The sequence below is a fragment of the Nilaparvata lugens genome, chromosome 4, assembly GCF_014356525.2.
Source record: "Nilaparvata lugens isolate BPH chromosome 4, ASM1435652v1, whole genome shotgun sequence".
Lineage (NCBI taxonomy): Eukaryota > Metazoa > Arthropoda > Insecta > Hemiptera > Delphacidae > Nilaparvata > Nilaparvata lugens.
In genome coordinates, this window is record NC_052507.1 from 74,660,313 (window position 1) to 74,678,203 (window position 17,891).

At 32.6% G+C, this 17,891-nt stretch overlaps 1 protein-coding gene across 3 annotated transcripts; it reads right to left on the minus strand.

Moving 5' to 3' along the window:
- Positions 1-88: 88 nt before the first annotated feature.
- On the minus strand, positions 89-17,839 carry LOC111054789. 3 transcript variants are annotated; one of them, XM_039426432.1, is made up of 7 exons: positions 17,683-17,839; positions 15,305-15,472; positions 13,404-14,399; positions 10,703-10,888; positions 9,037-9,183; positions 7,506-7,751; positions 89-5,221 (listed from the first exon to the last, which is right to left on the minus strand). In XM_039426432.1, the coding sequence occupies exons 2-7, from the start codon at positions 15,458-15,460 to the stop codon at positions 4,289-4,291; spliced, it is 2,664 nt and encodes an 887-aa protein (XP_039282366.1). In that variant the 5' UTR covers positions 15,461-15,472; positions 17,683-17,839; the 3' UTR covers positions 89-4,288. The 3 variants fall into 3 exon arrangements, with proteins under 3 accessions (XP_039282366.1, XP_039282367.1, XP_022197582.2); XM_039426433.1 differs by having other exon boundaries at positions 15,305-15,468; positions 17,683-17,809; XM_022341890.2 differs by lacking the exon at positions 10,703-10,888.
- Positions 17,840-17,891: the final 52 nt, after the last annotated feature.

Consider the following 17,891-nt stretch of genomic DNA (forward strand, 5'->3'; position numbering starts at 1 on the left):
ACCCACTAGTAGTCTATCATAATCTGCATAATTCATAAATATGTGATACATGGAATTATTACTTTAGACAATATTTTTAAAGAAATCGTTTTTTTTTTGACATTCTCAAGTCTTCAATATTTATTATTTTAGTTCCGACCTTCTGTCTTCAACACTTCTAGTCTTCTAATCTCTTAATCGTTCAATCCCTTAATCCATACTGCTGTAAGCTTTAAATATTATATAGTCTAAAATAGTGTTATGCTTTAAATAAAGGTTGTAGAATTAATTTTAAATTTATTGTCTTTTTGAAGTTTTACAAGCATTTATTGAGAAGAAATATTTCTATTTATATCCATATTTGAATAAACTTTTGTTACTGAAAATGATTATTCTGATACCTCTCAACCCAAACTATAATTGTTACAACTTCTATATGACAATAATTATTCAATTATTTTATCGAAGTTGTAATTCTCAGCCAGAAGACATTTCTCGATTTTTATCCTTGATTTATTATATAATGTAATGGGAGTTAACTGAGTACATTAATGAATGAACTCAGAAATATGAAAAAGAAAGATTTCATTATTTTACTATAACGGTACAAACATTTACATATTGGACAATGTGCAATACCAGCACGAAACATGTTGCAATTTTCGCAAAAAAAGTATTTCGATTCTAAATTACATTTAAATCAAGTAGAGAACAGATATGTATGGTACTTGTACATAATTGTATAAATAAATGAAAATAATAGGGTATATAACAATATTTATATGCTTTTACAATTTATGAACACATCTTCCATAATTTCAAATACAACTTGAGATAATTTTCAAATTAAAGTTTTATTGCCTTACCAGGTTGAAAGCAAAATAGTTCAGCTTGAAAATAGGTATTCAAAACCATAAACAGAGAACTATTAAATATGTCTTACATATTGAAATGCTATTTATTCAAGTTATAATGTGTATTAATTCTCATATAAGATAATTCTACGTGATTGAAGAAATAAATAATATAAGTAGAAAAGAGAAAATCTACAGAATCAATAGCTACAAATTGTAGCCTGAATTAAATAAGGTAAGACTTGAGTTTTTAGCCCACCAAACTATCGGCGTTGCCAGATTTTGTGAAATGACGACTTTCTCATGCTAGAGCCCATGTGCATGTGACTGAATATTATTCAATGTGACAACACAGCCGATACAGCGTTGTCACATTGATCAGTCACATAAGCTTGCATGAGAAAGTCTTCATTAAAACAATCTGGTAACGCCGATATTTGGCCGGCTCAAAGTTCAAGCTTAACCTATTTTATTTAAATGCCTGGTTCAATTAATTTGTATAGTGTATTCTATCAAACAATGGAGAAGATTGAACAATTATTCTCTTGTTGTAGGTTGGATTATCAAGGTAAAAGAACTAACTAAAGGTTGATTCACATTTCTGTGCACAGTTGATTTCAACAAATAATACCATTGTTAAGTAAAAGGATTTTCTTGACAAAAGTAGGTATTTGAACAGATGTGAAGCAACCCAGATTGTATTCAGCTGATCATCTCGTACTATAGCAGGATTCTGACTATAGCCAGTCAATTATTAAATAAACTTTGTTTAATTCGTAGTCTGGTTGACTACACTACAATAATAGTAAAATAATATTAATTACATTTATTAATTATAAATCATATTAACTCAACAAATTATTATATATCATAATTATTAACTCAACAAACTGGATTGAAAAAATCAACAAATGTTTAAAGACATGTTAAAGATTGAGTATGAACTGAATATAACAATCCATTTTCTCATAACATCATGAATGAATAATAACCGTATTCAATTAGTCTATAATATATGTTAAAGATTCAACATGAAAATGAAACAAAGTAATTGTTTCATTGTAATAGTAGCTTAAGTATGAACTTAATTTAACAATCCATTTTCTTATAAAATTATGAATTAACCGTATTCAATAAATTAGTCTATCTTCTGTTAAAGATTTAACATGAAAATGAAACAAAGTAATTTAAATTGTATTAAATACTAAGATAAATTACATTATCAGTCACTCATTATTCTCTCAAATTATTTACATCGATGTGATGCATCGTATTGACAAATTAGTCAAAAGCTTTCTTCTACTAAAAATATTTTTGTAAAAAAATCAATTAATTTGAATTTCAACCTCAATTCCACTGAATGAATGGTTGCTACAGAAATGAAAAATTCGACTTCCATTTCCAATTAATGGGTATTTTACAAACGACGCAACCCAAACTTCAAGAAGATACATGAAGTTGTAATACGAAAACAAACATGAATTGCTGGTCCTTAAACTTTCATGTTTCATTTCAGACAATCGTTAACTTTGTTGCAGTCACCTAAAAAGACTCGCTAATAAAGTTAGCATCACAAGCTAGGGTGTCATCAACTACTGCTGTCATAAAAATGTCATGTATGTGGTACAATAAAATTTGTCTTCAACTAAGGGTTACGTCGTAAAACACCCGTTAATTGTACACTTCATTTAGAATTTTAGATTGAAATTGTTGAAAAATTACTCCATCTACTACACATATTAGGAAAAAATGTTTTCTGTTCCACAAGTGGCTGATTATCAACGAATTACGCCAGGCCCTCACAAACACAGGCTTATTAAGCATACATGTGAGTCCCTCCCTCACAACGTAAGGGTATAATATATAAATGTACTGTAACTGTAGTGTATTATTTGTAAATTATTGTGAGAATGAAATTGAATTGATATATAAGAAAATTCAAAGAAAGTTGACATTGAAAAAATTATACTTTCTTACTTTCTTTTATTTACTAAAAAAAGTATGATATAAAAAAAATATAACACCTATAACAGGGAGAAAATTACTTGACAACTTGCAGTTTCTATGCAATAATAATATTGCATGTTTTTCAGTGCTATAACTAGGCTACTTACATCAATACATGTGCTTCTTTATTTTATGTACACTTGACTAGTTTGTTTTTTACACAATTCAATTTAAATTGAAAAGTGCAATTGAGGAGTTAGATGGATAAAGGGCACTAAGAACTTCAGGCCCTTTTTCCGTCAAAGTGCTTGAGGATTCGCCGCTATTTTCTCTATATGTCTACAAGTTTTCATACCTCTATGTTTTTTCTGAACGATGCGACAACGATTTTAAGAAGACAGTGTCAAGCGTTTGAGCGTGAATAGGCTCATCTTTGACAGCATTTTCCTCAAAACGTGGTTTTAGCACATGGGCCCTTCTTCCAACAAACTCCTCAATTTGAGATTACATCATTATAAATCTGGCATTTTTTGTTCTAATACCAAAATTGTACTGTATAAACACATTCAAACTTTGTTATCATTAGAACCTATCACCGTTAAGATTTGAAATAGACTGATAACACATCCTCAATGAAAACGTACTGTATAAACGTTATTCAAAATTAGGCCTATGCCATCATTAAAGCTCAACACCATTACGTTTTAAAATAGACTGGCAACACATTTTCTATTGATAATGTCAATGATTAATAATCTTATCATAATTATATGAGCGTTAACTTTTCTTAAGGTACGTCATGTTTCCTTTATAGAGCTACTAGCATTATTGAAATGAAATAAAAATCATCAAGTACCCTTTTTGATTCACAAAATGTTCAGACTCATGAGAAAAATGATTTGCACTTAAAAATGGTTCTATATATATTTATATTGTATTATTTCTTATTTGTAATTTAAAGATTGATGATCTGGTGTGAAAATTAATTTTGACGTAAATAACTTACATAATATTTGAACTTTGAAGTGGTTTTATATAAGTATTTTATTAATTAATTCTGACATAAATATCCCACATAATTTTTACACTGGAAAATGGTTTTATATATTTGATTAATTCTTATTTGTAATGTAAATTAATTAATTTAATGGTCGGGTGTAGGAATTAATATGGACACAAGCTACATCATATTTGGAGGATTTGAGACAAAATTAAGAAATGGAAGGAGTTTCGGGCAATAACCTATTTTTTCTTTTCTGAAAATTGCATTTGTTTGCTTCATCCAATAACTAACTAAATGAAACGTTTCGTCTCATAAAAGTAATTTTTGTTTGAAAATAGCAAATTGCCGTACTACCAATTTTGTCCAGTAAAAATTTGTAATATTACAAAATAAATGTTTTGTTTGAAACTGGCTCTAATGAGTCGAGACATACTGTGAATTAATAAAACGAATACATGATTTTTATTTAATTTCTTACGATACTTGTACAAGAAGTACAAGCCCTTCAACAGAGATCTTCAAATCGTTTAATGCTAATCTTATGTAGCTCTGGAGGTGTTGTGTTATAAGGAGAGCTAGGGGTAGGCACAGGAGAAAGGCATATAGATGGACAAGATAAAGTCGAGCTAGAAGAAGAGTCACACGAAGAAGAACAAGAAGAGTGGCATGAAGAAGAACAACAAGAGGAAGAGGAAGATGAAGAGGAAGAAGAGTAATCAAAGTTAGGAGAGCAATAGAAAGAGATAATTGCTGGATGCAGTTTCTCCAAAGCTACCCAGCATTTGAACCTGTTTATGTCGGCAGTTATATGGTGAGTTCTGAAATAATCAGTCAACTCATAATGTATGCTCTGATTCATGTTTGGGGGATACTGATTGACTGGATAGTGTGGAATGTCATCGCTCATCCACAGGGCGGATTCACCTTGTAGAGGTGAGTAAGGCGTATCAGAGATACATTCTTCCTTGATATTCAGTTCCATATTGTGATACCCACTTTCCTCATTATCCGATGTCACCTCTGTTTTGATAGTCACTGGTGGATCAGCTTCGATGCAAGAACCACTCGCCTCGTTTCTCACTAGATTGGCAATGTCTCTGCATGGATTATCGTCACCGGTATTCACTGATGTGTCTAATCTAGATTGAAAGCCCTTGAACGGGCTGTCAGATTGGACACTGGAGTCCGCTGATGAGTCCAGTCTAGCATAGATGTATTCAAAGCCCTTGAACGGACTCTCCGAGGATTGCTCACTGGTGTTACCTGCTACATCGATGGTGGCAGAAGTCGATTCAAAGCCCCTGAATGGACTTTCATCAGACTGGTCACTAGGATAGCCCTCGCGATTGGAATTTTCAAGAGACGGAGCAAAGGATCCATCCAACAGGGTTCGGTCTGCATAATCAGTTGAACCTCTAGCCACAGGTGTGGGTTGTGCCTGTAGATACAAACAATATTATGAATACTAATTTTGTAAATTATAATGATATAGATAATTATCAGTACCATAAAATGTAAACAAATAATAAAATTATTACTAGCAAATAACACTATTACTATTAACCTAAGGAAAGTTATCGGCTCCAAAATAGTAGATTCTTGATAAACTATGAATGGATCTATTGCTTATGAATGAGAAATCCAGTTTTCAGAGCAAACCAACTTATAATCTTCAGAAGGATTTTGGTAATATACAAAACAATACCTTACACACTTAAGCATCTAAAATCATTACGAGCTAAATACTTATCCACTTATATAGTTGAAAAACAATGGCTATAGGCTTGTAGACACACAAATCAATTTATACAAAATTAGAACACCATAAAACTGTTCAAAACTCAATTTAAAACATTATAAATTCCAATTAAACAGAAAAATATTCAGAGAACACAAAACACCTTCATAGCCAGCCACCATTTTTTTAGAGAAAAAGCTACAAGTCCGAGCAAACCACACCTCAAAATCAGTGATGACTTCATGAACACATCACCAAAAAATTATAAATTACAAGTTTAGAATTTACATTTTACATTTGTTCTCAATAAAACTTTATTTCGAAACTGTTATTTTAAATTTATATATCCTCTATATGATCTGTTAATTCTGTTAACTCTGTTTACTCTGTTTCGGTGATACCATGGAATATGCAACACAATTATTTACGATAAATTCTCAGTCAAAAAGTTGTCCGCATATCGATTACTCTGATATTTACTATCAAGTTTTATAGATCTCGAATTGAAGATTCGATTCCAATCGAGAAAAAATGTAATATTACAATTAAAATAGATTTGACAGTCGATTTCCATAATATTTTCATTTAGAAAACAAAATATTCTCTTACAGTCCAGATAGGAGAGCAAAATTGAAGAAAATGCACAACAATCATCAACTTGATGTCGTCTATTTTTCAGTGGATGAAGAAATATATCTTTTCTTAACTTGGTGTGATGTTAGTTCGCCTCTTCTTGGAGCACCCTGGATAACGCTAAATGAGGTAACACCTACTGGCGGTCAGACAAACTATTGTTCTCCTGACCATACACAACACAACTCTAACGATTTGTGTCGTAGTGCCGTAAGCTAAATAAATAAATAACTTTCGATTTATTATAGTACGTACTATGCTTATACAGGGCCCGGCATAAAAACCTGACGATTTTTGAGGGATAATAACTAAAGTGTCTTTCGTATCATAATATATCAAATTGAAGATCAAGTTTTGCAATTTATAGTGAATTACATAGATTACTCACAAAGTTTTTTATTTGTAGATTATGTCATCCAAATGATTTCCGTTACTTTTCACGCACTCACATAACCCAATTCTAAAATTTGTCATTGCTCACTCAATCATCACGTGTGGAATTGCTTCAATTTCTCGTTGAATGACTTCCTTTAGTTCTGTTATTGGCACAAATCCCGAAACATGAAAATGTTCCTCGTCACTTGAAAGAATAACGGCATCCTGGTGGAAATTTTTGAGAATGATCTCGCAAGCGGCTTTGCAATATGCCCAATAATTTGCATCAAGTCGTTACACTAACATTATCTTATACAGATTAGGTCGGAATGAAGAATTCGTCGTACACTTCGATCAGAAATGGCTAGCGCAACAGCATGTTTCGCTGCTGAACGTCGTGGAGACCGTGTAACAGCTACTCATGCGTTTTTGAGGCGTTCTCACGGTTCGTTTTCGTCCTGTTGGTTTCGTTTTTAAAGCGGACAACGTGTTCCTGGAATTCTTTACCCACAAGATCGTACTGGGAACAGGCGCGTGTCGATTTAAATTATTGAAATGTCTGCGACATAAACGCTGTGTTAAAATAACTGAGTCATTATCTTTGAAATAAGCCTCAATCACAATCGCTTGATGTTCACTTGACCACGACATACTGGCTACTGAAATGGCAAGAATAGACCTGTCAATGTACAACATTCCCGCCTGTTCAATGACAGTGGTTCAAACATAACAATTACTACAAAATCGTCAGATTAATTTGCCGATCTCTGTACATCTAACTGTTATTTGGAATTTAGTAAATTGATTCCAAAGTTAATCACTCTATTATATACCTCCTCACCCACAGACTCGTTCTAGATCAGGAGAACTAATCTTTCAAATTATTGTAAAGTTAACATTTGAAATGTTTGTAACATGTTTCTTTTTGAGAATAAAAACTTTTTCATTCATTCATTCATAATTGTATGTGACTCACCCTGATGTAGTTCAGATATCTTACGAGCCGATTTTTCAACTCATTCAAGGAGACGAATCTAGGAGTACTTTCTATGTTGCAAATCTCTAGAATGTTTAATATTTCAGATGTCCTCATCTTACGAATTGAGTCTTCGGTCCAAAAATTCGACATTCCGATGAAAAACTCCATATTTATTGGACCACTACCTCTTGGCTCGAACAATTGGTCCTCCAGTCTAAAATAGCCAGGAGGTGCTTCCTTGGACTGCAACAAACACATAGAATGGATAATAATATCGATAAGGGCTATCATTAATATTAATAGATATAGCCAAAACATTCCACCAAATTCACATACATTACTGAAGAGATTTGTTTTATTGTGAATGATGCCTACATGAGATATCCAAACGTCCATGCCTACCGGCGGGATTTGAGCCCACGACTAGGTAGCGCTATCAGATTGAAGAGTTCAAGTTGTCTCGGCTAACCTGGCCGGCAATTCCTTCGATATTCAACAATGAAGTTAGAACTTCTTTGTAAATTCTGATTATAATAAATTATGATCTTTTTAAAAGTGTTTTCATAACCCGCATTAGGAATATTTTTATCAAAATTAGGAAGAGAAACAGTTTTGGATTTATCCTTCTAAGTCTCTCAACATTAATTAAATCAAATCTCATATCAAATCATTAATTTGATATTGTGATTGTGGAATGTAATAAATAATAATATACAGATCATTTATCAATGATGTTGGAAGATTACTATAATCATGAAAACGAACAATTCTGCAAAGGAAATGTACTGCCGCAGGTGAATTCTACAAATACAAGGTTCAAGACGTAAATAGTAATGTACTGATTAACATGCTTATGCACACTATTGGGGAACAGGCATATAAGATAAGTTTCTCCTAGGTGTTTCAAAAATCATTCACTATTTTTCATCTCGTTTATTTGTACTGAAATTGAAAAAACTGTACTTAATATTGGATAATACAAATATTTCAAAAAGTAATCACAATAAATTATTAGAGCAAGATTAATTAATCAATTATAGAAAATAAATAGCACCCTTGAAATATTTATTTTAAATTATACTCGGCTAGTTTCGACATTTATGTCATTCTCAAGTGTTCTTTTTTCAAATGATAGATTGATATTGAATATATATCGTATAATATAAATATTTAAAAAAGTAATTGCAATAAGTTCTTTGGAAATTCATATCAGGTAGAAGGTATACTTATTGAAGAAATTCTGTTTTAAAATATGTTGTGGAATGACTAATTTTGAAACAATATAAAATAATAATTAGAGAATGATTTGCAATTAACAATGGCTCTAATGAGTCGAAACATGTTTATTTATTTCATACAATTCAATAATTAATATCAATACAATACAAATAATTATTGTGAATTAATAGAATATGAAAAGTGTAATTGATGTTTTTATTTCATTTCAATGAAACAATTAATTTGAATTTTTGTTTTCAACTATTCGGAGCTTACTAATGCAACTTCATTAGCATCAATATGCACTTACATAAGGATGATCTTGCGCTATTGGATCAGAATCAGCATCTGGGAGTACTTCCATTACATGCTCTAAATCGTCATCATCATCATCATCATCATCATCATCATCATCATCACATTGTACGTTGGATTTCTGAGCATCAGGGATGGGAATCTAGAATCAGGAACAAACTGATTTTGATTTATGTTCGTAATTAATCATTTTTCTTTTCAAGTTTCTATCGATTGAATCACTTGATACTTGTTTCTCAATCCAAAACTTTTCTTCCATACATAAATTTTGGAGATTAATAGCATAGAGAAACAATAGCGTAAGTAGATATCCCATGGTATAGGGAATTTATGTCGCAACTTTTACTGTTATCTCAAGCCGATTACTGTCGATTATTGTCATTTTTTACTGTTTTGTTGGGGTGATAGTGTATGAACGGCACAATTTGAGAGACTACTAGCGTCACACACCTGCATAGGAAAGAACTACGTGAACTATCGGCTTGGGATAACAGTAAAAGTTGCGACATAAACGCCCTATACCATGGGATATCTACTTATGCTATCGTTTTTCTATGTTAATAGTCAGAGTTCACCTGTTTTTCATTTCCATGATTTTATTTATTTATTCATGGAGACAACAGGTAAAAAAAACATTTTGCCTCCTTCATACTATACAAAAATTTCCAACATAATACAATTTTTTAATTGGCAAGTTTAGTAGACACCTTACTAATAAATAAATAACAGATGTAAAACACTTGCCTATCTTTCGCTCTTTTTTACAAATTTTGAACTACTAAATGAATAACTGATATACTACTTGTATACTATACTATATATACTATAGTATACTATACTATAAGTATACTATACTACTAATGAATAACTACTTGATATACTTTAGTATAGCTCATTCTTTTTGTGAAGTAGTGAAGGAGAGTATTATTGTCGTAGTAATCCAAATTAAAAAAAAACCAAACTATAATTTGTCACAAACACAAAGGTATTAAAATATCGAGGTGATGGTTTCGTTTGTTAGGTTACAAAATTATCAATCTAAGGTTGTTTAAAAGAAAAATGGTGTAACAACCAAAACCGGAAACTCTATATTTGAATAAATTTCATGGTTGTGACAGCTTAGTCTTATTCCTTATGTGTATTTTATATTGTACAATATTATAACTTGTCATTCTTCCAATCAGTAGTTAACGAAAATTCTATGAGGATTGAAATCAGTATTGTATAACATGCTGGAGAATATGAAATTTGGATTTCCATTAGTAAAATGAGAAAAAAGACAAAAGGGGGAAAATATCCATAGGAAAAAATGGGAATCGAGCTGATACAACATGAGAACATGATTGTATAACATGCTGGAAAAGAAAATTTGGGGTTCAATTGGTAAAATGAGAAAAAAGACAAAAGGAGAAAATATCCAAAGGCAAAAATGGGAATAGAGTTGATACAACATGAGAACATGATTGTATAACATGCTGGAGAATAAAATTTGGGTTTCAATTAGTAAAATGAGAAAAAAGACAAAAGGGGGAAAATATCCAAAGGCAAAAATGGGAATCGAGCTGGTACAAAATGAGATCAGTATTGTATAACATGCTGGAGAATAAAATTCGGTTTTCGATTGAGCAAAATAGAAAATGATTGGAAGCTTGTGATCTGACCTGCTTTTCACCTCCTTCAAATCGCTTCAAGTGGTTGAGGAGTCTATTTCGTAATGTGAAATAATTTCCTCTACTGTCCAAATTATATGATTCTAAAACAAAGGCCATCTCACTGTGCTCCAAACGGTACACCCAGTCGGTGCTTCCGTCGACAAGATTATCTACATCCAATTGATTGTCACTTTCCTGAATTCAACATTCATAAATGGTAACAAGGGTGCAAGAACTATTCTCAAAACTTTCACACAGTAATAAATGAAACAGTATGCACAAATAGATGTATCAACCCTCATTGTTACAAAGCTCAATGGAAAAGTTTCAAGATTACACATAAATTGAAGTTTTATAAACTGTTCTTCATAAATATCTAAAAAAATTGTCAATTGGAAAATGCATAGAAAAATTATATAAATCATTAATTTGTCAGGATGGCATTGATAATGTTTATGAAACTTAATCCAAGGTAAAATAGTTGGTAAGCGCTCGGTGGGACGTAGAAGAATGTCTTGGTTGAGAAACCTGAGGGAAGCGTTTAATTGCACAACCAATGACCTGTTTAGAGCGGCTGTGAACAAGGTAAAAATTGCCATGATGATTGCCAACCTCCGAAATGGAGACGGTACTTAGAGAAGAAGAAGATGAAACTTAAAAATTCTGAGCTGAAAGTTTCGACTGATTGAGACTTGAACAAAGGACCTCGTGTCATCAAACTAAAGCATTAGGCCAAATTCACACACTTAAAAATTCTGAGCTGAAAGTTTCAACTGATTGAGACTTGAACAAAGGACCTCGTGCTCGTGTCATCAAACTAAAGCATTAGGCCCAATCCACACAGGAGTGGTGTGGCGCGGATGTGGCAGTGCTGACTTTTTCAAATTGTGGCAAACGTCACTTCTGTTTACATTGGATCATAGATGTTTATATAGCTATAGCCAGCCCCCTGTGGGTTGGGGTAGCTTTGAGTCGATCATCGTACTCAAGAATGTGTTGAAAACCAGAATTCACCCACAGTATCCATGCTTGTCGTAGGAGGCGACTAAAATGGACCTCAAGGCAACTCCAGATTGCCTTGCCTTCAAACCCATGGGATCTGCCCCATCAGGGCAGTTTCGGAGAGGCAAAAATAAAAACCCAAGAGACCAGAGATGGGCGAAACTCCAGGCACAAATGTGGGTCAAGAGGCTGAGTTGAGGGTGGCCGGGCGCCCTAGAGGCAGTTTGGCGTCCCCTTCCTCAGCGGAAGGACATACAAAGAAAGCCAGGAGTGGAACTCACGTAGGTCACGAATTTGTGGGTGGAGAGGCCAAAACTCACCACTGCTCAAAGAAATGCGGCCATTCAGGCAAAACTTCTTGGGGAGGTGAGGCTTTTGACCCTGCGAAGTTTCGGAGGGGCAAAAATAAAAAACCCAAGAGACCAGTAATGGGTGAAAAACCAGGCACAAATGTGGGTCAAGAGGCTGAGTCAAGGGTGGCCGGGCGCCATAGAGGCAACTTTGCCGTCTCTTCCTCAGCGGAAGGACCTACAAAGAAGGCCAGGAGTGGAACTCGCGTAGGTCACGAGTCTAAAGAGCAGACTGCCAAGCATATCACACTGGATTGCAACCAGGTAATGAATGGAATGTTAGTATAGGGAAAACTCCTGGTTCTTGTAAAGGACAAAGGTATTGGTTTGCCTAACTAACATACTACTTGGGAACACAATAAGCTTCGGTTGACGTGTGGGGTTCTTTGAACCTTTGGATCCTTGAATCCGTCCCTTCAAAAACAATAAACATAGCTATAGATAATGTTTATACAATGGCTTGGGAGTGGCGAAAATTCAATACTGTGGCATCGCCACGTCACTCCGGCCTATAGGCCCAACTATTCCCGGAAATTTTAGTATCTTTGTTCAAATTTCATCAGTTCAGAAGTTCAGGAGAGATGAGTCAGCTCATTCAATCTTTTCTTCATTATATCATATAGAATTGAGATTTTCTTTGCCTAACTATTCTCGGAAAATTTTGTATCTTTGTGCGAAGTACATCAGTTCGGTAATTCAGGAGAGATTTGTCAGCCCATCCAATCTTTTCTCTATTATATTATAGAAAATTTGGATTTTCTTCATAAGGGCGGGAAAGACTAATGTTAAGAAGGGTGGTAATCTGTTCATGTTTCAGTTGAGAATGGGTCAGAATTTTTAATTAGATGCGGGTACATTTTTCGCCCCATACACACAGATCGATAATTTTGTGGGGGAATTCCAAAAATTGTGTAATCTTGTATTTTGGAAAATAAAATTGAATTTGTCACCACCTTCCGATAGATTGGAATACCAAACTATAAATTCGAACAAAGCAAGAGGCACTTTAAGCTAGGGGTTGACTAGGTAGTATTGCATGAAAAACACTTGAACCGTGATATTTTTCCAACTCTTTCCATTAATGCTTAGTCCCAGTCACTATTAATACGCTTGAGTATTTTGTGGCTTTTCAGGTACATATTGTAGCTTGAGCATCATAATATTCACATATTACAATTTATTTCAATTTCCATTCATACTTCTTATTCACTTGGACATAATTCTCCTCAATAATGAAAACTCTCTAATCAAAGATAACTTAATGTACCTAGTGTAGTCTAAATCTTGATTGTTATTGGATAGCTATCTTAGAAACAATATTGATTGAACTGCAAAACATATTCAACGAAACAACTTACAATTGGATCGTTGGCACCAATAACTTCCTGGTACAACATAATTGAAGGCGAACAAATTGAACTGTTGATTGGAGAGATGTTCCAACTACGAATAGCATCAAGAAATGGTTTCGGATGACCAATATCATGGCTGGGCGTTGAATCCTTTTTGAACACACATTGTTGTTTAGGAGTTCCATCACATTTGTCTGTTTCTGCTGATTGATTGATTGAGCACATCACACAATTACATATTTCTTTTCTTTTCTTCATAGACCTATTTCTTTTCTTAGGAACGATCCGCTTTCGTCTGGGTGGTTTACGTTTGGCAGGTAGTGACGTGGAATCAACTGACTCTTGTTCAGCAGACAATGTATCAACTGCATTCAGCTCACTAGTATGCTTTTTTAAAATTGATTTTCCTCTTTTAAATGGTGATATGTTATTGTCTGCTGATACCTTATCAGATGAACCATCAAATACTGTTTTTTTGGATGAAGTATTTGTGGGATCAGCTGAGTCTTGTTCAACAGATAACCTATCAACTGCTTTCAGCTCACTAGTGGGCTTTCTTAAAATTGATTCTCCTTTTTTAACCGGTGATACTTCATTGTTCAATGATGCCTTATCACATGAACGGTACAATAAGTTTAAGGCTTTATTGGGTGGAGAATCAATTACAGTTGTTGCTTTTTTGGATGAAGTATTTGTCGAAGGTGGTGCTTTTTTGGATGAAGTATTTATAGTTGGTGCACCGCATTGCAAGAGTACTCTGCCTTGAGGTGATAGTCTTGAAATGGACCTTACCAAGGTCAATGAGAACTCTTCTTTGGTTGTTCTGATGAAATTAACCAGTTCAGAATTATCTTTTGGTATTTCAAAGTCTCTACTTAGCAATTTCATGAAATAGTTGTGCGAGTTCAAACTTCTTTGGAAAAAATCTGCCCAGTTGAGAATCGCTTTCACACAACCAATGCAGATCTTCCTTGGAAGGAGCATTTCTTCTCTGTCTCTAAGCTGAAAAAAATTGGGAAAATATATTAATTTCTACAAAGAAATTCATATTCGTAAAAGTCAAAATAATCCAGTTAGTTTCCATATTGAGCAAAAACTGTCTCAATGTCCAAATTTCCACAAGAAAATTCGGGGATCAAATAAAAAAACTTGATGTTTACATTTTGTTAAGTCTGGAGCAGATAATTTTCCTGAATAATTGAGTAACTCTATCATAATGATGCAATAAGTGCACCATAATCAGGTAGCATATCTGAATTAACAGAACAATTTCACAAAACTCTACTTTTTAGATTAAAAATTTGCACTAAAAAGGATTCAAGAGAAACAAACAATGTTATTTTGGGATAGCATCACATGCTCTGGCAAGTGAGAATAAAAATGTATATATTTATTTTTCAAAGCCAACTTTCTACAAATATTTTAAACCTAGGTGAAGATGAGGGGATCAATGATAACACAAACGTTTTCATTTGTTATGATTTCATGAATGGAGAGAAGAGATGTTGAGAAAGATGGTATGAAACTTGAATGAATGTACCTACTATGTTAATTACATAGATAGAAACTAGTCGAAATAAATATTGTTTATACTCTATTTTTAAAAATTTAGTTAGCCCACTCATTTTTAGGTGAATTCATATAATTTATATTGGATTTTTTCATTCTTCAATACAGTAGTGTAAAAGGCTTTCTTGCCTTTGGTTGCAAAATGATTGATTTATATTATAAGATTGATATATCAACTTGATATATAATTTCACTCATATGCACACACACACACACACACACACACAAACATATAAAGATTAAATATAATGATACAAATTTTACAAATAAATGCATGCAAATTGATTAAACACAAATGAAATAACAAAATTATTTAAAATTCAAATAATTTGACTTACTAAATCTGGTAAATACATTTTAACCAGATCTTTGATTGTGGTTTTTGATGATTTTTCATCAAATAGAACTTCTTCACAATCCAAAAGCTGGCCATTTCCTCCTTTTCCTATGGCGCAAAGTCGACAATAATTGTTCAAGCTTATTTTCAATTTCATGGTGTCATCTTCCTATTAAAAATATATTTGATTATTCATGAAATGAATATGGTATATAGGCTGATAATAAAAACAAAAGCTTTGAGAAGTTATTATAACATTCAGATTCTGGAAAATAGGACTTTCCAGTCTTGTCTTACAGATTCAATTTTCAAAATAATTAGAATGTGTTCATTGGTAGGCTAACACAAAGGGCCTGTTCTGGGAACATGAAATGAGGTAAATTGTCCAATTCACAATTCACCCGGTAAAAAGATCCGTGTCCCATGGGGAGAATTTTGACACATTCTTTACCATAAACCAGTTCCAGTACCAAGTTCCTGCCCCACAGTAGCCTGGTAAATTGTGACAGTTCAAATTACAAGAGCTCTCATTGGTCGATTGAATTGAAGTCTTCTTGCTACTCTGCGCATGCGCTGATAGCTTGTTTCTTTACCAAAGCATAACATAACAAACAAAATTATGTTTGATAAGCCAAAAACTTGAACCGAAGATTTTGAAATGGTGTTCCATGGGAACATTTTGCATCAGTCACCTGATTGAACAATTTACCACTTTTTTTGTTTCCAGATCGAGCTCAATGTCTAAGTTGCATACTTATATAGGACAGACAGGCACCCTGCATACTAATTTTTATTGATATTAACTCTTCTTTTTAGGATTACTGATTATTAAATAAGATGAAAATGATCAAGTATATTTTATTTTATTACAATATTAGATTCAACACTTCAAAAGCTATTTTCAAGTATAAATCTTGGAAAATTTTAAAAATGGCTCTTGAAAAGTTGAAACTATAGTAATGTCCACGTTATAATGGCAGTGGATAAAGATAGAAGAATAGTGATGCTGATTCTCTTTATTAATTAATTATATTTCAACACTGTCAAAAACATAACTGACAACGTTGTGGACCTAGAAAGGATAGTACCACTGGCTTTGTCGAATGATGGACAAGGATAGCAAAACAAAAGTTGATCAAATTCTGTCATTATAACGTGGACCTCACTATAGTAGTTTTGCAATAAAATAAAGGGTACTTGATCCATTCTATCGTGTTTTAATTGTTATCGAGTATAGAAACTCAGTTTTTTAATGATAATAAAATATTTTCCCATTTAATCTAATTAACAACAATTTTGGTTTTAATTATAAGATAAAATGTGTAGATATTGGTGGTATATTAAAAACTGATAAATCAGTTTTTTGTTTTCAATGCAAGTAAAAAGTATTCTCTAAAAACAATCAGCTTACTATTTACTGCAGAAACCTTTAATTTCAAAGGGAAATATAATCAAATCCAACCTAACCCCTCCTAACCAAACCTAACATAACACGCACATACAATCCTTTCCAACCAAGACAAAACTATTTGTCTATATTTTATATTATTAAGTTATGCAATATTAAATTTTATATTATTCAATCACAAATTTTTACTTAGATGAAACAAAAATAATACTGCAGGTGATAAGCTCTTAGGCTTGTGTGTGAGTAATGAGTGATATGTATGATGATGATAATGAGAGATGATAACTACTTCTCAGGTAGTCGGGACCGACGGCTTATTATCTTCTCCAAAAGATGAGGTAGTCTTATGTATGTGATTGTGCTGTGGTCAAAAACTTTTGCCCTGGTCGAAATTCGAACTTTTGTTCTCTTATTTAACATAGGTAATCACAATCATGTTAGATACAGCATTTTTAATAAAACAATAGTATTTATAATCCAATTCAGTATATTTATTAATGGACTCATGGATTCTTTTGAATAATAATATTTTTGTCATGCAAAATACATTCAAATCATCAAGAACTGTTGAAAATTCATTCTTTATGATTCAATATCTAATGCAATTTTATTATTAATAATTGAAGACTGTATCTTTATTTAAGAAATAAAGACTACATGAGCACTTTATGTTGTATATAATACAAATATGGTAGATACTTGGGTAAAAAATAGGTACAAAGCTGATGATTGAAGTCATGGGTTAAGGTTAGGATAAGATGAAAAGGCTTTATTATATAGCTACATAGAAAACTATATGGTGAAAAGCCTTTAATTATCCATTACTTAGTTTTATATATAAATTTAATTGAAGTGTAAAAATAAATTATTGACTAAAAAGAACAATACCATCAATGACCATTAAACATTGTATATTCAAAATAAATATATCAATTGGAAACTTAATGTGTCACTAAGACATTTCGTCATACCTTTACTTATTAATAATAGAATATAAGTAGAAAAATGATGATAAATCACATATATAATATCTGAAAAATGTTGATAATTCAAGTTAATCACTTATAGGTTATAAAATCTTAATGACGCCATTTTGTATTAAACTGCCATATTTATTACAAACAGTGGTGCCACTACAGAGTAGTTTTTTTAATAAAGGAATATATATTTGATAGTCATA

Bases quoted from the DNA above. Each gene is read 5' to 3' on its own strand.
- LOC111054789 (XM_039426432.1), bottom strand. From the start codon at position 15,460: ATGAAATTGAAAATAAGCTTGAACAATTATTGTCGACTTTGCGCCATA. The intron at 9,184-10,702 runs GTCAGATCACAA...TCCTGATTCTAG, and splicing joins TTGAAGGAGGTGAAAAGCAG to ATTCCCATCCCTGATGCTCA. The intron at 5,222-7,505 runs GTGAGTCACATA...TTGTATCTACAG, and splicing joins GATATCTGAACTACATCAGG to GCACAACCCACACCTGTGGC.